The sequence below is a fragment of the Amyelois transitella genome, chromosome 23 (genome assembly GCF_032362555.1).
Source record: "Amyelois transitella isolate CPQ chromosome 23, ilAmyTran1.1, whole genome shotgun sequence".
NCBI lineage: Eukaryota > Metazoa > Arthropoda > Insecta > Lepidoptera > Pyralidae > Amyelois > Amyelois transitella.
In genome coordinates this window covers 6,060,412-6,082,634 of record NC_083526.1, presented here as the reverse complement: position 1 = coordinate 6,082,634, position 22,223 = coordinate 6,060,412, and the positions used below count along the sequence as shown (strand labels likewise).

Below are 22,223 nucleotides of genomic sequence, written 5' to 3'. Positions count from 1 at the left end.
AGGGCCAACAGTCTTGAGAAGATTGAAAGGCCACGTTCAGCTGTATGGCTTCATGATGGAATTGAGATTCAGTAGTAACAGGATGGTAGCCTGCCGCCTATAAGAGGAATCCCAACTTAAAAAGTCCCTTAGTCGCCTGATGAGAATAAGTAAGCTCATAACACAAGAACCACTCCATCTTTTTCTCATGGATGTCTGAAAAGACGACTTAGATATAGTATATAGATGAATAAGATATAAGATACATATATCTTTCCAAAAAAGAAGAATCCCAAGTGTATGAGCCTATGGCCTTACAAGGGTAACAATTTGATCATGGTTATAACAAAAACCAAATTGCCTGAATGTGCAAGTTTACCTAGTCAGATATTGGTTGGTGCATGGTCATTATATGGTTCAATACTTATGTTCCTTATAATGGTCAATTAAAAAAGTGGGTTAGTAGTCGATTGGCACGAAAATTATTCGCACGATCGTGCGAATCGTCCCCTTTCAATAAAAATATCTTTTTAGTAGGCGATTCGCACGGACGTATTTAAATTGCGTGCGAATCGACCCCTTCAAGAATTAGTAGTATGCGATTCGCACGCACCTATATTTTATCGAAAAGTTTCAAGAAAAAGTACAGTCACGTACAAAATGCTTTCTTTTAATACAGGTCACAAATAAAACGATTTTTAAGGAAATCAAGGTACCTACTATATTTTACTTTGTATCTATCAGAAAGTGATTTTACATAATTCACAGTTTAAATAACTTAAAACCATAATTATAACCAAGATTACAATTAAAATCACAGTTAGTACGATTTATAATCAAATATTTGGTATTGCATTTTTATAGGTACTTTTTTTCAATACAATGCATTGTAATTTGTAGATTATTTTTTTGGTAACCACTCCATCTCTTTCCCATGGATGTCGTAAAAGGCGACTAAGGGATAGGCTTACAAACTTCGGCGATTCTTTTTAGGGGCACGGGTATCGGTTTATTAATAAATGCAATAGCTTTTACCTTAATAACCCTTTTTATATCGATTTTGTTAATGTCTAAAGTACAGTTCCAATTCATTCCTATTGAAATTCAATTGATAACATAAAGATCAATGTAACACTCTGAACCTATTCGGCAAATGTGTGTTCTAAAAGGTTGGCGATTACTGGGGAGTCGGGAATTGATAACATTTTATTAGGAGTTCGAAAATGAAAAAATTGACTTTCGCTTGTGGCTTCACTTTGTAATTTTTTTTTAAATTGTATTAAATTGTTATAGTTCTTTACAATATTGTTGTTGGTTTGACTAATACCTTGTCGGAAAAGTATTTCATAAAGATTAATTCAGTAGTTATACCGTGGAAGACACACATACATATATACATTCATTAATTCACACCAAGATGCTGAACTGATTATTCTGTTCGTCGTGTTGTATGTTTGTATGACAGTAGGTACCTCTAAAACTGATCGCCAATAATGACCCGCGTTGCGACGACGTAGTTGCTATTAAAACTTGTGCGCTTGGGAGCTGATGCGATTTGCCCGCTAAACTATGTTTGGGGCCAATAAACAACAATATAAAATCACTCCTCTTTCCCGAAGGGGTAGGCAGAGACAAGTCAGAGAATGTTTGGGTGGGGCCACAAAACAACAAGATACATATATAAAACCACGCATCTTTCCCCGAGGGGTAGGCAGAGACAAGTCAGAGAATGTATGGGTAAAAACGAAACAACAATATACAAATATAAAACCAAACTTCTTTCCCCGAGGGGTAGGCAGAGACAAGACAGAAAAACTATTTCCACAAAATTACAATATAAAACTACGCTTCTTTTCTGAAGCGATAGACAGAGACACCTCGGACAGTCTTTCCTGGCTTGACGTCGAAAATGATGATATGCGTGCCAATGATATAAAACCGAAGATTCTGCGAACCGGACAAATAGGAAAAAATGACAAAGAGAGAGAATGCCAAGCCCCGAAACAGTATGGCGGAAGGTGCAACTGGGAACAGGCAAAGATGTGAGAGAGTGAGAGGGAGAGACCAGTAATTCCGCTTGAATCAGCTTGGATTATGTTTGACCAGTCATTCCGCTTGAATCAGCTTGGATTATATTTGACCAGGCATTCCGCTTGAACCAGCTTGGATTATGTTTGACCAGGCAGTCCGCTTGAATCAGCTTGGATTATGTTTGACCAGGCATTCCGCTTAAATCAGCTGGGATTATGTTTGACCAGACATTTCGCTTGAATCAGCTTGGATTATGTTTGACCAGGCATTACGCTTGAATCAGCTTGGATTATGTTTGACCAGTCATTCCGCTTGAATCAGCTAGGATTACTTTGTTTGCTACTGTACGTAAAAGGTTTTTTTATGATAGAATATTACAAGGAAAAGAAAAGAGTATTTTAAGAAGTTTTGGTAATAGCAGATTAATGATAGCAGGTTGTTGACTAAGCAAATATACAAGGAGAGTGCAAACGTTTGGCAGGTCAAGGCCTACACGGATGTCCTGGTCAGGTTAATATTACTCCAAATCAACGAGCTTGCGTAAAGAGAGTGATGAATGTGGATGAAGCAAAAGAAGTATGATTATCAGCATTATGCTGAGGCGGAACCCTTTCGGGAGCACCATACTACATGTCTATCTTTGTACATATTCTTGTTTGCTTTTTTGTCTTTTTATTATGGTGTTTAACGAATAAATTTATTTTACTTTTATGCAGAGATCTTAGCTAGTGGAAAGATGTAGTCTCTACCTACTCCTTTGAAAAAGCGGCTGGATTGTATATGTACTCATTTGAAAGAGAATGACTGCTATCTTTGTGTGTTTGTAATTGTATTAGATGGCAAGTGGAAAGAGGTAGTCTCTGCCTACCCCTCCGGGAAAGAGACGTGATTTTATGTATGTATGTTTGTATTAGAGGAATGAATTGTAAACGCCAGTTTCGTGGCCTCAACTGCACAACATTTCCCAAGTTAGTCGCGGTCCGCAATTTGCCAAACTCCATCTTCCCTGTAAATGTGACGCGGTGTATCCGTGTATTATATACATTGACGCAATCTATACTATAATATTATAAAGCTGAAGTGTTTGTTTGTTTGAACGCGCTAATCTCAGGACCTACTGGTTCGAATTGAGGAATCCTTTTTTGTGTTGAATAGACCATTTATCGTGGAAGGTTTTAGGCTATATAACATCACGCTGCAACTATTAGGAGCGAAGAAATAATGGAAAATGTGAAAAAAACTGTGGTGGGGTATATTATTCATCCTTGAGGGCTTTAATGATGCCAATGCAAATAACTATTCCACGTGGACGAAGTCGCGGGCACAGCTAGTTATTACATACAGTTATAATATGTCGATGGTCGAATCGATTCGGCCATGTACCAATTACTATTTTCGAATATACGTACGTTAGTTTGAATACAACCCGATTCTTTTACGGTGAGGGAAAACATCGTGAGGAAACCTGCACATTCAGACAACTCTATGTGTAACCATATGATCCAATACGGGTTAGGTTCCCCCGTAAAGGTTGCGGAGGTCAGACGGGAGTCGCTTCGTGTAAAAACCTGACTCAACCAATCCAGGATTCATGGTCAAGGGCTTATTCCGGGCTCCTCACCATAGTGGTGAGGATGCAACCGGGACTCAAGCTAGGATATATTATCTTTGGCTTTAGCCATGAATAAAAATTATTACATAATGGTAGTTTTGATTTAAAAAAAATATTATAAACTAACCGTTCCCCGCTGCTCCGACCGCGTGTAGGTCGCTTTTCGAGTAACCTTTTGAACTATATAACAATTTCCTCGGCGGGAAAGACCCAGGCACAAACATACATACATATGTTCACGTCTATAGCCCTTGCGGGGTAGACAGAGCCAACAGTCTTGAAAGGACTGAATGACCACGTTCAGCTATTTGGCTTAATGATAGAATTGAGATTCAAATAGTGACAGGTTGCTAGCCCATCGCCTAAAAAAGAATCCCAAGTTTGTAAGCCTATCCCTTAGTCGCCTTTTACGACATCCATGGGAAAGAGATGGAGTGGTTCTATTCTTTTTTGTATTGGTGCCGGTGCTAGGCGACTAAGGGATAGGCTTACAAACTTGGGATTCTTTTTTAGGCGATGGTTTGGCAATTATTAAAATCTCAATTCTATCATTGGGCTAAATAGCTGAAAGTGGCCATTCGGTCTTTTCAATACTGTTGGCTCTGTCTACCCCGCAAGGTATATAGACGTGACCGTATGTATGTATGAAGATCATTGACCCGGTTTTTTGTTTTCAGTTAAGACGCAATAAACGAAAAAACGACAGACGTTTAGTGTACATGTCACAAGGATATCATTCCCAAATCGTTTTAGACGAGTTAATGGATTAGAAATGACGTGTAGGAAAAACATATGGTCAGAACTAACCAATTTATCGTGTTATGTAAGTCGTCATCGTGCAATAATAACCTTGGTCAATCAATTTATAAAAATGTATGTATATTTTTATTATTATTGATTGTGACATCGGAGGTCCCGGGTTCGAATCATGGCCAGGGCATGAGATGAGATGAGTATCGTTGAGTTAGTATCTCGTAACACAAGTCTCGAACTTACATCGAGGCTAACTCAAATTGCGTAATTTGTCAAGAATAAAAAATAAAACAAAAAATAATTTTGCTTTTCCGACGAAGCGCAGCGCAATTTAAAGATTATGTTTTAATACTATTCGAGATTATATCCATATAAATACGTATATAGTAGATATATTATGAATAAACATCAATAACCGAGAGAGTATACTAAATAACACCGCATTTTCCTCGTAAGGGGTTAAAAACCATAAGACTTTGTCCTAACCTCTCACCTCATAAATATCGTAAAAGGATATAAATCTGACTTGCTACTAGTTGGCGACATAATTTATTGTTACATATTTGAAATACACAGTAAGTTATTATTCAGTTTGGTTTTCATGCACAAGTATTTATCTTATATATAAAATTCTATCATTAAGCCAAATAGCTGAACGTGGCCGATCAGTCTTTTCAAGACTGTTGGCTCTGTCTACCCCACAAGGGATATAGACGTGACCATATGTATGTATGTATATATAAAATTCTCGTGTCACAATGTTCGTTATCGTACTCTTCTGCACTACTGTACATTGTACTAATGGTGCATACTCCTCCGAAACGGCTTGACCGATTCTCATGAAATTTTGTGAGCATATTGAGTAGGTCTGTGAATCGGCTAACATCTATTTTTCACACCCCTTAGTGATAGGGATTGCCCACTCTTAAATTTTTTTTAATCTAGAAATTACTTAAAAAAATATTTATATGGCAAAACAACGTTTGCCGGGGCAGTTAGTTTTTTTATAAAAATAATCAATGAATAAATAATAGATCGTCCTGTCCTGGGCTGGAAGAAATTTCTCTAGAAATAAGTATCTAGCCCTTGTTCAAAATTTCTCTTGAGTTTAAATTCTATTTTAACTTTTTCCTTGATGTACATAAATATAAAAATAGGCTATTAAACTTGGTATTCTTCTTTTAGGCGATGTGTCAGCAAACTTATGTATTGTATATACATATGTATCACTATTTGAATTTCAAATCTATAATTAGGACACACAACTGAACGTGGCCTTACAGTCATTGCAAGACTGTTGGTTCTATATACCCCGTAAGAGCTATTTACGAGATTATAAATAGTGTGCAACTAATATTTTTCACAGATTTAAGTCGTTTATAAATCAAAAACATTAATTTATTGACAGGAAGTGAACTTTACCATTAGAAGCTTGCAAAAAGCACTTCAGTTTTTTTGTTATAATCATAAATTATATTAAAAGCTCATTTCAAGTTTTTGAGAACAATCATTTTCATAATGAGCGAAGATTGAAGACATAGATTAACGGTCATTCACTTTTTTGTTAGAAATAATGTGAGATTTTTCAGTAACTTTATGCCGTGTGGTTCTCGGCACCAATAGAAAAAGGAATAGGACCACTCTATCTCTTTCCCATGGATGTTGTAAAAGGCGACTAAGGGATAGGCTTATAATATTGAGATTCTTCATTTAGGCGATGGGCTAGCAACCTGTCACTATTCGAATCTCAATTTTATCATTAACCCAAATAGCTGAACGTAGCCCATCAGTCTTTTCAAGACTGTTGGCTCTGTCTACCCCGCAAAGAATAAAGACGTGATTATTATTATCAAGACTGTTGGCTGCGGTTCCCTTACACTGCTGATAAATAAACGGTCAGTAGTTGTGTTTTCCCAAAATTGCACCAAATATATCTTAACACTAGCTGTGCCCGCGACTTCGTCCGCGTGGAATAGTTGTTACGCGCATCATTGAAACCCTCAAGGATGAATAGTGTTCCCCGTTTTTTATTTCATTATTTGTTCGCTCTCTAATAGTTGCAGCGTGATGTTATATAGCCTAAAGCTTTCCTTGATAAATGGTCTATTCAACACAAAAATAATTTTTTAATGCGAACCAGTAGTTCCTGAGATTAGCGCGTTCAAACAAACAAACTTTTCAGCTTTATTATATTAGTATAGATTGCAACACCGGTTAACACCTGGTAACACCATATTCAAAATAACCCTGTCGGTAATAAAAGTGATTCATTAATGTCGGACATTTTAATTTAGCATCATTTTCGAGTGAACGAACAAAATTGGTGTCACACTTTTTTGTGAGGATCTTTTAAATGCCTTTCTTTACATACATTCACCTGTTGATATCCCTTGTGGGGTAGACAGATCTTGAAATGACTGAAAGGCCACTTCCAGCTTTTTGGCTTGATGATAGAATTGAGTATTCATTCTCCTAATTCAAAATTCAAATCACACATAAGAAGTAGAAGAGTCAGCTTATATCATAAACTCTGACACTAGGCTGTTCAGGTTTGATTGACCACTGTACATAAATAAATAAATATATACGGGACAAATTACACAGATCGAATTAGCCTCGAAGTAAGTTTGAAACTTGTGTTACGAGATACTAACTCAACGATACTATATTTTATAGTAAATACTTAGATAGATAAACACCCAAGACCCAGATCAATCAGAGAAAGTTCGTTTCTCATCATGGCCTGACCGGGATTTGAACCCGGGACCTCCCGTGTCACAGACAAGCGTATTACCGCTGCGCCACAGAGGCCGTCACATAGGTAAGATATCTCTTATTTACCTCTTACAGATATAACCAAAAGTTAATAAGATACTCCAAGGTCACGTTCAGCTAAATGGCTGATGAAATATCATCACACTCCTGGCGTTAGTTCCGCTCGTGTCTTCACCTCCATGGAGATCCAAAGGCTCCGTCTTCACGAAACTGAATTGGATAAGTCAGGGTTTCATACAAAGCTTGACCTTTGCACAGGAACCTAACCTTTATTGGATTTCGTCCCAAAATCCACTTCTCTCATTGTAACAGAATTGAATAGAATAGATTCATTTTCAAAATTTAATACAAGGTATCACTTATTGACGTCACATTACTTTAATCTAATTATAACTACTACCACTTCCAAAGCGCATGTGTGGAAGTAGCGGCGGAACAAACTACACTGCAGCATTTTCATCGGACGTCAATTTACAAATGTAGATCTCTTAAATCTAAATCGTGGACGAATGCACACTGTCTACATTAAAAAACATGAATAAATGTAGAACTAATTACGCCAATACGAATATTACGTCAAATAAATAATAACCCATATTGAATCCGGTTAAACAGTTGCCCGAATGTGCAGGTTTCCTCACGATGTTTACCACAAGAAACCAACAGCTGAGAACACAATATAAATTTACTACTAAGAGACAACACAAAAGATTTAAAACATACATAGATATAATTAAGATAAAAACCGCGTCTCTAGCCTCAATTATTCACATTAATCACTTTAATAACAGAATAAATCTATTTTATTAACGCTATGCCTTATTATAACAGACAATAAGTCTACATTTATTAAGATTTCGTAATTTTAAATGACAAGGGGAACGTTAGCTCTTTTTTTCAACAGTCCGCATCGAAATAGATTCAGGAATTAGGATTTTTTGTAAGTGTAGATGATGAAAGAATGTAAAAATTTAGAAGATTACATACATATAATCACGTTTACATTCCTTGCGGGGTAGACAGAGCTAACAGTCTTGAACGAGAAGGAAAAACGATAAGAATTCACATGTTAACCTCATTTTGAATGTATTTCATTGTAAAACAATATGTTATACATATATATACAAGAATATATATAATAGATAAGATTACACTTTGTTTATCACATCTGTAGATACCAAAACATGATTATTCAGATTTGTATGTAGTAAACGCAACGATATATTTAAATACAATAACATCGAAGACTCAGGCTTAGCAAAAACATTTCTACAATTTGTTTATTACAGCAAGTACGGCACCTAATTATCTTGAGAGTAAACAGTAAGTCCCGAGCTCATAATTTGAAAGTCCTTCCATGTTTCCTAATTATAAATTTAATTGAAACAAGTTCGTGTGACTGAACGAGCGAATTTTATGCCACTTCTAAAGTTGTAAACTTCTAAAGTTATTTCGTTACGTTTTGTATGAAAACCATGGGGCTTTTAATGGCGTCGGGACAGCGTGTCCATAAATTCAGATAGGTATTTTAATACTTCACAAGGTACAGTAGGCCACACAGAAAAGTACACTTGTTTTGTTACTAACGAATTTTGTTTCTTTTTCTTTGTTCTAGACGAACGTATCTTGATCAAATTAAGGACGTTCTGGTAAAGGGTCAGGTCAAGAGTACCCCAAACCGCCGAGCTTGCATGAAGAGATGAATGTAGATGAAGCGATGGAAGATGCAGAAATCGTAGCAAGTGGAAAGATGTAGTCTGGGAAAGAGGCGTGATTTTATGTATGTATGTTCTTTGTGGACATAATTTTCACGGCTTTGTTTGCCAAAAATAAAAATAACGCTCATGTTCTCATATCTGTAAGAATTTAGAAGAATCTATTAATGATATTTTTAAGGAATTAAATCCGAAAAATATAACAAATTGTGCATCTTTTAAACCATATCAAAAATGTTAAATCTTTTCACAGCATGTAAAGTATCGCTTACATGCTGTCTTTAGCGGTAAAGCCGTACTCTAAACGGCTCACTATGCAATTACAAATAAATTAAAATAAAAAGTAATAAATATGCTATGTCAAAAGTACCCGAAACCGCCGAGCTTGCATGAAGAGAGTTATGAATGTGGATGAAGCGAAGGAAGCATGCAGAGATCATGGCAAGTGGAAAGAGGTAGTCTCTGCCTACCCCTCCGGGAAAGAGGCGTGATTTTATGTATGTATGTATGCTATTTAAACGACCATAAACTACAATCTTTACTTAAACCAAAGCCAATAAACCACGCTATCTAGATTCTATTAAAAATTCGATTAAAAAGTTAATAAAAACTAAAATTCAACACGATGTCTGTTCATAAAAGACGACAGTTTGTCTTATCATGCGTGTACTGAGACACAAAACGTACTTTATATTGTTCAACTTTAGATTCTCACATCCCTTACTATGCTTGTTAGTTTCCGTCAATTAGTTTTGTCACTAACCATTTCAGATAATTACACTTTTTATACTCATGGTCTCTTTGACGCCTTCTTTCTTTCTTTTTTGTATAGGACCACTCCATCTCTTTCCCATGGATATTGTAAAAGGCGACTAAGGGATATGATATTAATTCTTTTTTTAGGCGATGGGCGAGCCACATGTCACTATTTGAATCTCAATTCTATCATTGAGCCAAGAAGCTGAACGTGGCCGATCAGTATTTTCAAGACTGTTGGCTCTGTCTACCCCACAAGGGATTTAGACGTGACCAATTTATGTATGGTCTCTTTGATACTACTAACTCGTTATTTTTTTTTTCCTATTTCATAAAACCCCATTTCTTCTTACTTAAAATACAGTACAGTGTAAACGATCCCTTTGTCTCGACAGGATTTATAACCGCGTAAAATATGATAGGATGTTTTACTGGACTTTCTTTATGGACCCTCGGATTGAGTGCAAGAATCCTGAATCCATACACTATACGCTTAAACGTTTATAGGTTAGGTTTAATGCTTATTAGATACCGGCGCGCAAGGACCTATTCTGCTGAGATAAAATGAAGATACGCTTTATAGAGGGTTCACTGTTTGACCTTTTTGTACCGACATTTAGTACCCGGTTAAAAAGAGTGCACAATTCTGAAAGAAAATAATAGGTAAATATTGTTCAAGGATTCCAATATTCTTTAGTTTTATCCTCTACATAATTTTTCTGTGAAACGGGAACCAAAAAACGGTATTTCTGAATACTGTTTCTTACAACATAGGTAGCTAGTACCTTAGTTAGGAAAATTTAAATAATCAACATAAAAAAAGCATTTATAATAATGACTCATATAATTTAATGAAACTATTTCAAGTTACACTAACCACATCTTCTTCTTAAATTTAAGAGCTAACTCTTGTCGGTGGAGTTAATTGGAGCGTCCTTCATTCATATCTTTTCTGACTGGAGGACGCTCTAATTAACTCTTAATTAATTTTTATTTGTTGGTATGATGATGCGTTTAGTTTTTCCTTTATTTTTATTAAAATATGTGACCACTTATTTCCCTGAAGTTTCCCATCAGCACTACAAAGGGTTGGTTCCAAATAACGTCATTCAATTTATTGATTGAAAGTGCTCCTCGCTGATTGAAAATCATTTGCGCCGACAAGAGGGCTCGGTCATTCGAGCCTAGATTAGTTCTATTATACTTCTTTGATAGATGTTACGTCTAATGTATTTTCATATATATACACACTAGCTGTGCCCGCAACCTCGTCCGCGTGGAATAGTTATTTTGGGCATCATTGAAGCTCTCAAGGATGAATAGTTTTCCCCGTTTTTTTCACATATTCCATTATTTCTTTGCTCCTTATAGTTGCAGCGTGATGTTATATAGCCTAAAGCCTTCCTCAATAAATGGTATACCTATCCAACGCAAAAAAAAATTCTCTTCGAACCAGTAGTACCTGAGATTAGCGCGTTCAAACAACCAACAAACTCTTCAGCTTTATAATATTAGTATAGATGATCACCCCATTGGTAGATAGAGCCACCAGTCTGGAAAAGACTGAAAGGCCACGTTCAGCTGTGTGGCCTAATGATAGAATGATGAGATTAAAATAGTGACAGGTTGCGGTAGCAACCTGACTACCCTCGACCTCTACCTGACTAACTTCGCCTACAAGAAGAATCCAAAGTTTATTAGCCTTTGCGAAAATCACACTATCCATTTTTGGCAGCCGCGTAAAATATGTCCATTTTATATTCCCGGCAGGATCCGAATGCATTACCCTGAGCTATCATTCATATATGTATGTCATCGCCTGGACATTATTCGTATGTTTTATTCAAACTTCATCGCAATGTGACCAGCTAGTTTTGTCAGAAGAAAGATTTAGAAGAGGTTACAATGACATGATAAACTTAAAGTTTTATTTATTTATTTATTTATATAGCTTGTTTTTGATGTTGATATACTTTTGTAATTGGTGTGTCAGTTTTTAAAGTCTGCCATAAAGTAGTATCTATCCATCTGTGGTATTTCTATTTTTTTGCCAAGGTATAGAGAACTTATTTGTAGAATCTTTTTTATTTGAAATTTGACTGCGAGACTTTTTTTTAATTTACCACCTCTTTAATTATTCAGTCAGATTAAAAGGTCAGGTCAAAAGTACCCGAAACCGCCGAGCTTGTATGAAGAGAGTTATGAATGTGGACGAAGCGAAAGAAGTATGCAGAGATCGTGGCAAGTGGAAAGAGGTAGTCTCTGCCTACCCCTCCGGGAAAGAGGCGTGATTTTATGTATGTATGTATGTATGTTAATTATTCAGTATAATAAAACATAAGTAATTCATATGAACTCAACATTTTAAAAACCATTTAAAATTTAAAACGCAATGACAGTAAAATAAGATTAAGCCATCAAAACTGAGTTTTTATTGCAACGGCTCATTTAATTGTGTCACCGCGATTTAAATGCAAATTAAGATATTTTGGAACCAAATCAAATTTTGAGCAAAATTTTTGGGATGATATGCTTTTAAGGTACGAGTACCTACGCTATGGCAGGCATTTTAATAATATATTGTTATGATGAATTAATTATAAAAAAATAATAAAGATGATTACAAATTAAATTTAAATTAACAATTTGTACAGTCCCAGTGTAAACAAAAGGCTCTCTGAGCCAGATTATTTCCAGCCCTCAGGTCACGAGATACCTCAATCAGCTTTATCGATAATTGTCGAAAAAGCTGGTGGTCAGATGGGCCCCACGGTCCCAGAGTTTCTACCCCAAAAGGAGTATATATATACGGCCTCTGTGGCGCAGCGGTAGTGCGCTTATCTGTGACACCTGAGGCCCCGGGTTCGAATCCCGGCCAGGGCATGATGAGAAACGAACTTTCTCTGATTGTCCTGGGTCTTGGATGTTTTTCTATATAAGTATTTATTATAGATATAGTATCGTTGAGTTAGTATCTCGTAGCACAAGTTTCGTACTTACTTCGAGGCTAACTCAATCTGTGTTATTTGTCCCGTATAGATTTATATTTATTTATATATTTATATACAGGTATTTCAGAGGCCTTCGATTTGGTAACCTGAAGATGACGGCGCAAGTGTGTCGACACAAGTAGCATCCCACACCAAAGGCAGGCCCAAATCCCCAGGACACCAAAGTCATACCATCTGGTCTCTTGCCATCATCCCGAGCCAGACCTTTTGGTTCTAGAACGGCTGGAACATGAATTATATTATTTGGGCTGTACGTTGTCTGTCATTCAGTCACCTAATAACGAAAGGGTATAAATTTTTATTTAATTTTATATAAGTATATTTATTTAATTTTTTAATTTTATATATATTTATTTAATTTAGGTCGTGGTAACTTATATTTAAGCGAGAAATACCCTGGATGGAACTTATTCAATTGCAAAATCGAAACTAAATTGATTTTAATTCAAGTATCTTTTAAGTTTACAAAGGCGTACGGCCCAAGATAAAGTAAGTGAACACCCAACACTCTAGGGATGAATAAAAAGCAATTTATTTTAAAAACTTGTATTTAACCTCGCACTTATAGGCGATCTATATAAGAATACAATTAATATATATTATTCTATATTTATTATAAATTAATTATACAAAATAAATGCCTCGTTTAATACTTATTGCGTTAAATAAATAATAATATTTAATACTAACATAAATTAATAAATTTAAATTTAATATATTTATAGTATAAAATGCTGTGTTAATTTTATTTTTAATTTGTTTAAAAATTATGCTCTTTATTGATTTGTCATTTAACATTATACGTATTATTTCCATTATTTTATTCCCTACTCATCTGCATGTAGATGTATTTATAAAAACATACCTTTTGTTCGGTGCTTCTCTCCCGTGGAATCCCCTTTCTATGTTATTCTGTCTTAATGCCGTAAAAAAAACATTTCTTCTAAATCGGTCCAAAAGTTTTTGAGTTTATTCATTACAAACAAAAATACAAATCATTTCTCTTAATATGTTAATATAGATTATGACTACTTATGACTATATAAATTAGGCAGTGTTAGGTTAGTGAATCAAATATTAGGTACATATGTATGTATTGTATCTCAAAATTAATACAACATTAATTAAATAACTTATATGAAAACATGGTATCCTAGTTATACATTTACAACTTATAATTTATATTGTAGACTATAGAATAGTATAATTTAAATTGTAATAAGACTAAAACTTCAATAGACTCAATATCTGTAACGATGTTCTAAAAGAAAATTACGATGCTATTTTCAAAGTTGTTGAAACAAATCGAATTGTTATAGAACATCAATGAAGTTGTGAAGTAAACTGAGGTCAGGATGGAAATATACTAACAATTGGTTCAAGTTCGTACTTCAAATTGAACTGGACGAAAGATATGTTTAAACATATATGTATTATAAGTCAACATTTTCAAAGGTATTATAAGTTAAAATGTTCTGTATTTAAATTTGATACTTTGTGGTTTTGTCTAAAGGGTATATCAATAGATTAATGATGAGATGACAATGTCAGTTTATCTTTGTAAATATAAAGATGAAAGTTAAGTTAACAATACAAATAAAATGAAAAAATAATCAAAAATCTGAAATTAGATAAAAAAAATGGTCTCTAAAAACTTTAATAAATAATTAAATAAAAGGTGTTTAGAAAACTGTAAAAAATACAAATCTTTAACAGAGAATTAACCAAATTCTTAGAACATAACATATCCGAAAGGGAAATATGTATTTTAATAAATTAAATTGTTAAACACATTAATTGTTACAAATATCAGTTCTACAATTACATTCTTTCATACGAAACTTTCTTTGCTCTTAAAGTCGTATACAAAGATTTTCTCTTTATCTTGATTTGGTACACATAGGAATTTGTTCCTACCATCATTATCACTTACGTCTAACGTTATAGAATACACATTATTAGTTTTCACATCTAAATTTAATATTTGTAACTGTTTATTGTTCTCTGTGGCAGCGATATCTGCTGTTTCATCATTAGGATGAATCTCTATTTCCAAATTATCATTCAACTCATTCATAGCCGCTATAATTTTCATACTATTCCTCCTTGTGTTTTCAACACTTACAATTTCACCTACTTTCATTGTTTGCTTATTATCAACTGCTTCTTTTAGCTTTTTACTTTCCCGAATAACGATCTTCTGAGAAGATGCTCTGTTGCTATATCGTCTCCAGAATGAATCTGAGTTATGTTGACTACTCGAAAAGCCTGTAGACGTTGTTGTATTAAAAGTATCTCTCCTTTGCATATTAACTCTCAAATTCCTACCGCACCTCATCAACTTATTTATTTTTAGTAGCTTAACAAACCCTTCTCTAAATTTCGACGACATCAAATTGTACAATATAGGATTAATCGCCGAATTCAAATACAGCATTACTCTACAAAAATACAAAAGTATATAATAACCGTCTAAGCCTAATGACATTATTGTCTCTGGTGGGAATACTATAATCCATAAAGTTAATGCCTTAAATGGTAGTAGACAAACGAAGAACGACAAGACAACGGTACCAAGCATGAGGATGACTTGTTTCCTGTAACGTATGACGTTACCGCTGCTGTTCGTGTTTTTGGTGTTCTGAGCGATGATAGCTGGGTTCTCCATGAGGTTTTTGGCGATGACGCTGTACAGGACTAGTAAGACTCCGAGGGGGATGATGAAGAAGATGGCGATAGTGAGGATGAAGAAGAGAGCAGACCAGAAGGTGTCGGCTTGCGTGAGACAGACAGGGATTTTGGTGTCGCCATACTCTTCGTACGTAAATGTTGCCACGCCGAGGATTGGGCTGTGGAAGAAAATAAAAATTAAAATACATGTTACGTCGTGCCACGTGGCGTTGTAGTAATTTATCTAAAAACCACATATATGTACTGTCCTTTAGAAATAATCAAGTTATGAAAACATTTAAAGATCATCTATCTTTGCAGCACCAGACTTTTGTAATCACAGACAAATGATAATAAAATTTTGATTTTTTTGTAAAGATAAAATCTATGCGACCTATTTTGATGAAATCTAGCACTTAGATGCACCTTATCTTCAGGATTAACATACATGTATACGTTTTTGTTCCTGAAATTTACAAACGAGTTGTTAGTTTTTCATATGTCTTTTCTACGATTCTTATACATTGCTTACTTCTGATAGCCATACACGCGGAGGTTAGACAGGCTTTTTTTATCATAAACATACATACATAAAACACGTCACTTGCCGGAAGGGTAGGCAGAGACTACGTCTTACCACTTACCACAATCCCGGCATACTTCTACCGTTTTATCATAAACTAGCGACACGCCTCGGCTTCACATGGGTGGCATTTATATATGTAAATAAAATTAGAACGAACAAAATCCGTCCTGAACTTTCTGAGCTAAGCACATACATACAGACAGAGAAAATAGCTGGTCTCTACTTTATAATATGAAGACATTTGAAGAAGTCATATTTTAGAGGTTGTTTGCATTATTAATTATGTATTCCAATAATAAAATTATAATATTCTATTAACAAAATATATCTATAAACCTGCGAAGTACGTGCCTCAAGATTTTCAGAGAAAATCCCTCGTCTTTATTTGTGGCTACATTGTAAGCGGAGATGATTCTAAATAACTATTAATTTAAGAACTAGCGCTTAAATTGATGCCTTAGATTCTGATAACTATGCAATAACGTTTCATCCAAATCTTTTAAGTACATGTACACCAGTCTTTCCCAAAGTGGGCGATAACGCCCCCTTGTGGGCGCTGCAGGTCCCAAGGGGCGGAAAGAGACCCAGAAAGAAAATGGGGGCGTTGTGTAGAGGCATTATATACATATATAGGTCACAATAATTAATTAAACTAATTTGAAGTTATAGTAGTTTTTATATAGGTGAAAAAATGGGGGCGCTAAAAAAATAATTATTCTCAAAGTGGGCAGTAGACAACATAAGTTTGGGACTCTCTGATGTACACGAACATACTCGGAACAGAAAGTTTGGCAATTCTTAGGTTCGGATTCTACCACCGCGGAGTGGAGAGGAGACATTGAGAAGGTACAATTTTCACCGAAGCTAACCTCATATGTGGAAATAACGAAATGTGATTGGTTATCCATATCAATATCATAAATAGCGAAAGTTAGTTAATCTATTTTGTTTGATTGTTTGTTTTCTCTTCACATGTTATTATCTACTGAACCGTCTCTTTGAATTTTTTTTCTTTGAAATTAAGAGTCTGGAGAATGACATAGGGAACTTACTATCCTGATAAAAATTACAGTACCAGTGAAATTTGCGGGGAAATATGTATCTACTATTATTAGTGGCGCTAAATTCGCGCGTGCAGGCGGCGCTAAATTCTCTGCTGCTTGTAGTTTGCGCAAAATTCGTATCTTTTCATATGTGGCGTTGAATTTGTTGCCTTTTGTAGGTGGCGCTAAATTCGTCGCATTTATTTCCCGCGCAGGTGAAGCTGCTTCTCTCCTTCGCTTTGGTGGAAACCGGGTCTTAAACTTATGTAAAATGAGTACTTATGGATTAGAAGGGTCTACTCGTTAATTTAAAATGTGCATGTCCTTTCGTAGGTACATCTACGGAAGTTCTATAACAATGTTATAAGTGCCGTGTGGTTCCCGGCACCAGTACAAAAAAGAATAGGACCACTCAATCTATTTCCTGTGGATGTGAAAAATGGATGTCGTAAAAGGCGACTAAGAGATAGGTTTACAAACTTGGGATTCTTTATTTAGGCAATGGGCTAGCAACCTGTCAATATTTGAATCTCAATTCTATCATTAAGCCAAATAGCTGAGCGTGGCCTATCAGTCTTTTCAAGACTGTTGGTTCTGTCTACCCGACAAGGGATTTAGACGTGACCGTATGTAGGTATGTATGGAATAATATCAAATCTGTTTGTTTGTACGCCCGCTTAAACGATAATCGCATGAGTTAGGAAAACTATTATCAAGCATGTTTCTATGACTTTACAAATCAGAAATATGAATAACGAGTATTCAGATTTCAATGATACAAACTTAGTATTCAAAACTATTATCTAAGTATATTTGCCAACTTTTGAATTCGTCACGATACTTCATAAGCTTTGGTTCACAAATACTTAGTTTATGCATTTGGCTCGTCCAATGGGTGGTATAGGGTCAAAAAAAAACTTTCCTGATTTAGTTTTCTACAAAAGTGTACACAAACATACATATAATCAAGTCTTTATCCCTTACGGAGTAGACAGAGCAAATAATCTTGAAAATATTGTAAGGCCTCGTTCAGCTGTTTGAGATTTAGATAGAAACAGGTTGCTAGCCCAACGTCTTAAAGATAAATCCCAAGTTTATTAGCCTTTGATAGCCCTTGACGTTGCCATAACTTTTTCGCTTTATTTGATATCTCTATTGTTGAATGCTAGCCCATTGCCTACAAAACGAATCCCAAGTTTTTCAGCCTATCCCTTAGCCGCCTTTTACGGCATCCATGGTCGAGTGGTCCGATTCTTATCATATTGGTGCCGGGAACCACACGGTACTGGAATAATCTAAGTATTTTCCAAAATTTCCGCGAAAGCAAAGTACGGGGTCTAGTATAACTTGGTTAAAAATTTATACAAATATTATACAGCTGAAGAGTTTATTTGTTTGAACGCGCTAATCTTAGGAACTACTGGTTCAAATTGAAATATTCTTTTTGTGTTGAATGTTAGGCTATATAACATCACGCTGCAACTTTAAAGAGCGAAGAAATAACGGAAAATGTGAAAAAAACGGGTAAAATTATTCATCGTTGAGAGGTTCAATGATGCCCAAAATAACTATACCACGCGGACGAAGTCGCAGGCACAGCTTTAATAATAACTCAAAACAGTGTGTCCCCAACTTTACAGAGAGCTCTGAAAACACAGCACTTCTGCTTGTATTTGAAAATTAACTGTCTCGTTTTATTTTCTGCTAAAACCTAGTTCATTTTCGTGTGCCCCTAGTTTCGTTTGAACATTCATTGCAGGAATGGTTTGAATTTTTTTTTTATTTTACCTTTTATTTTGAGATACTTGTGAGTACAATGATGATAAATGATTTTGAGATATTAAACGCAATTTTGTTAAAAACAAAACTGATTGCGAGGTCAAAGTTCACGACTAATTTAATTAAACCAAAATTGGCATCTCTATGTATATTCCTCAGGGAACGTTTTCACTTGACGAATGTCCTTGAGATATGAATCTTTATACATTAGGGAAATTAGGATAATTTAAGACATTCCACAAGACATTGTCGTTGCAAAATTAAAATTATCCAAATCCACGGGAAATTGTACCTATACCTTTGTCTAACACATCCTACCACTCTGTATTTTGCAGGAGAACTAAACAATTATTTATGTAATCCCTAGCGGGGTAGGCAAAGCCAACAGTCCCTGAAAACTAGCCCATAGGGTTTCTAGCCCATCGTCTAAAAGAAAAATCCCAAGTTTACAAGCCTTAATTGCCGTTTACGACATCCATTGGAACGAGATGGATTGGTCCTATTCTTTTTTTATTGATACCGGGAACCACACGACACTAACTATTATACGATTTTGGTTCCTTTTATGGCATGGCATATGTTTATTTATTTCCTTTTTTTTATCTTTATCTACTGTATACGGTTCATACTAGTTGAAACATTTGTATTTCATTTCATTTTCTTTTCTTATTGAATATGTAGTAGGCGTTTCGAAGAAAGAAATTTCTTCAACTGTTTTTATCTATGAATTGGTCAATGTATCAAATAAATAAAAATTATACTTCTTGTCCTACTAATAATATTAATGCGAAAGTTTGTAAGGATGCGTGTTTGTTTGTAACTCTTAGATACACGCAAAAACTTCTAAACGGATATTCATGAAACTTTGCAGTAAATATAGCTTAGACATAAAAAATATAACATTTAAAATGTATAAAGATTTAAGCAGCAAGAAGTCGCGGGCAATGGCATAACAAGGGTATTACCACATTGTCGCGACCGATCACGCATCGATTTGTAATATGATTAGTACAAATCGATGCAAATTGTGTAAGTATTATTCGTGTAGGAATTCGAACAAAAGTGGACGCTATATTGATTCCGCGAAACCATTAATACTAAATGGGATATTCTGCAATCGTCGTTCAATTAAAATTTTATATTTATTACTTAAAGATATTGAATTAATTTTCGTAAATAACATACATACATATAATCACGTCTATATCCCTTGCGGGGTAGACAGAGCCAACAGTCTCAAAAAGACTAATAGACCACGTTCAGCTGTATGGCTTAATGATAGAATTGCGATTCAAATAGTGACAGGTTGCTAGCCCGCCGCCTAAAAGAAGAATCCCAAGTTTTATGACATCCATGGGAACGAGATGGATTGGTCCTATTCTTTTTTTTTATTGGTGCCGGGTACAACTCTTTGCTGTCATTGGTTAATAGCGTCAGGTGATTGGCTGTTCGTGACTTTTGGAGTATAGATGTCGCTACAGGAACACTAACAACTTAGTTTTAACGTAGTGCCGTGTAGTTCCCGGCACCAGTACAAAAAAGAATAGGACCACTCCATCTCTTTCCCATGGATGTCGTAAAAGGCGACTAGGGGATAGGCTTACAAACTTTGAAATCTTTTTTAGGCGATGGGCTATCATTAAGCCAAATAGCTGAGCGTGGCCTATCAGTTTTTTCAAGACTGTTGGCTCTGTCTACACCACAAGGGATACCTATAGATGTGACCATATATATGTATGTATTTTAACGTAAAAATGAAAGGGTTTTCATTGCGATGCAGAATCACCCGTCTGTCCTGTATATTATTAGCACACAATACTCTCATAATTCAAGCGATGCGTAATATTTATGTGCACGGTGTTACCCGCTATTGTTCGAGTGCGCAGTAAATATACATACTTTGTAAATCAGACGGGTTATTCTTTTTTATTAATTTGATTTCCGTCCGCAACTTCGCACGCGAAAGCACCAACTTTACGAAATCGGTAAAATTTGTGTTTTAACTTACGGAAAAAAGGGTAAAGCTTACATATTAATGTCAGAAGTTAAAGAAATTGACTTGACATACATACATATAATCACGTCTATATCCCTTGCGGGTTAGACAGAGCCAACAGTCTTGAAAAGACTGATAGGCCACGTTCAGCTATTTGGCTTTAAGATAGAATTGAGATTCAAATAGCGACAGGTTGCTAGCCCATCGCCTAAAAAAAGGATCCCAAGTTTATAAGCCTACCCCTTAGTCGCGTTTTACGACATCCATGGGAGAGAGATGGAGTGCTCCTATTCTTTTTTCTATTGGTGCCGGGAACCACACGGCACACACACACAAATTACTTGATGATTCCGAAAAGCGTGTTTCTGTTTGAGATTCCAAACCCTTAAGTATAAAGATCCAATATTAAGTAATAAAATTGGTGCATTGAAAAAATAATTTACTAAATAAAGGCTCACCACATGTTTGGCCTATAAACGCTAACCTTGCTAGCAACTCATCAACAAATGCAATACACTTACAATGCGGAATGATGATCTTAACTGACGTTTGAATGCTCATGACTTTATTGAGAGCGTCTATCATACAACACAATGGTTAGTGTTTAAATAAACCTGTTTGAGTGGGCATCATCTTATATGATTTGTGCACAATATGTTCCAATGAGTTTTTAAGTAAATTTGAAGAAGATTAAGGGATAATTTTCATCCCAAAAAGGTAATGTTTCCTTGAGAAAAGATTACGAGGGCGTTTAGTTACCTAGGCACATTGCTCATTAGATGTTTTCAGGCTGTCGGCTCTGTCTAGCCCGCAAGGGATATAGACGTGTTAATATGTATGGATGTATGTATATCTATATGAGGTCAAACGGAAATCGTACGTACTCGTGCATGAACCCTTCCTAAGGAATAATTCAGAAAATTGTAAATGTTCAAAATTATTTTCAGTATATAAAATACAGTTTTAAAAGGTAGAGAAATGATGCCTTGTAGGTATAAATATCTAATATAATAAAAAGGCTTGTGTTTAAACGCCTACCAGAAATGCACCTATATTACTTCCAATAAATTCGAAGTGCCTGCCATAACGGATAAATGCTCACCAAATTGTGTATCACAAAATATTCTAGAAATAAAGCTATTTTGCTTTTTATTACATTCTATAAAAATAAATACACACCTTTAAAGTCAATTTGAGTCCAAATTTTGTAAATTATCGCTAAGGAGATGTTACCAATATTTTATTTTATTACTTTCATTTTAGTTATCTATGCTGAGGGAAAAAATTACAGTCAACCGCAAATATTTTTTTCATACCAAATATAATATTGATTACACCAAACACAAGTTACATAATTAATGCATTATGCATTTAATTATATATTTTTATGCAGTTACATAATTACTTTGTTGTCAATTATTGCAACACATAATGACTAAGGTATACAATGAAACAAACCATTGGTAGATGAGGAAATAAAAAATCTAAATTAAAACAGAAATTTTATTAAAGTGTTC

At 35.1% G+C, this 22,223-nt stretch overlaps 1 protein-coding gene across 1 annotated transcript in view; it reads right to left on the bottom strand.

Moving 5' to 3' along the window:
- Positions 1–14,442: 14,442 nt before the first annotated feature.
- Positions 14,443–22,223, bottom strand: part of LOC106130779 (thyrotropin-releasing hormone receptor) — an 88,936-nt gene continuing 81,155 nt past the window's right edge. Inside the window, exon 4 of the mRNA XM_060950927.1 lies at positions 14,443–15,481. Coding sequence (XP_060806910.1) covers positions 14,464–15,481 — 1,018 coding nt within the window. The 3' untranslated portion in view covers positions 14,443–14,463. The remainder of the gene's footprint in view (positions 15,482–22,223) is intronic.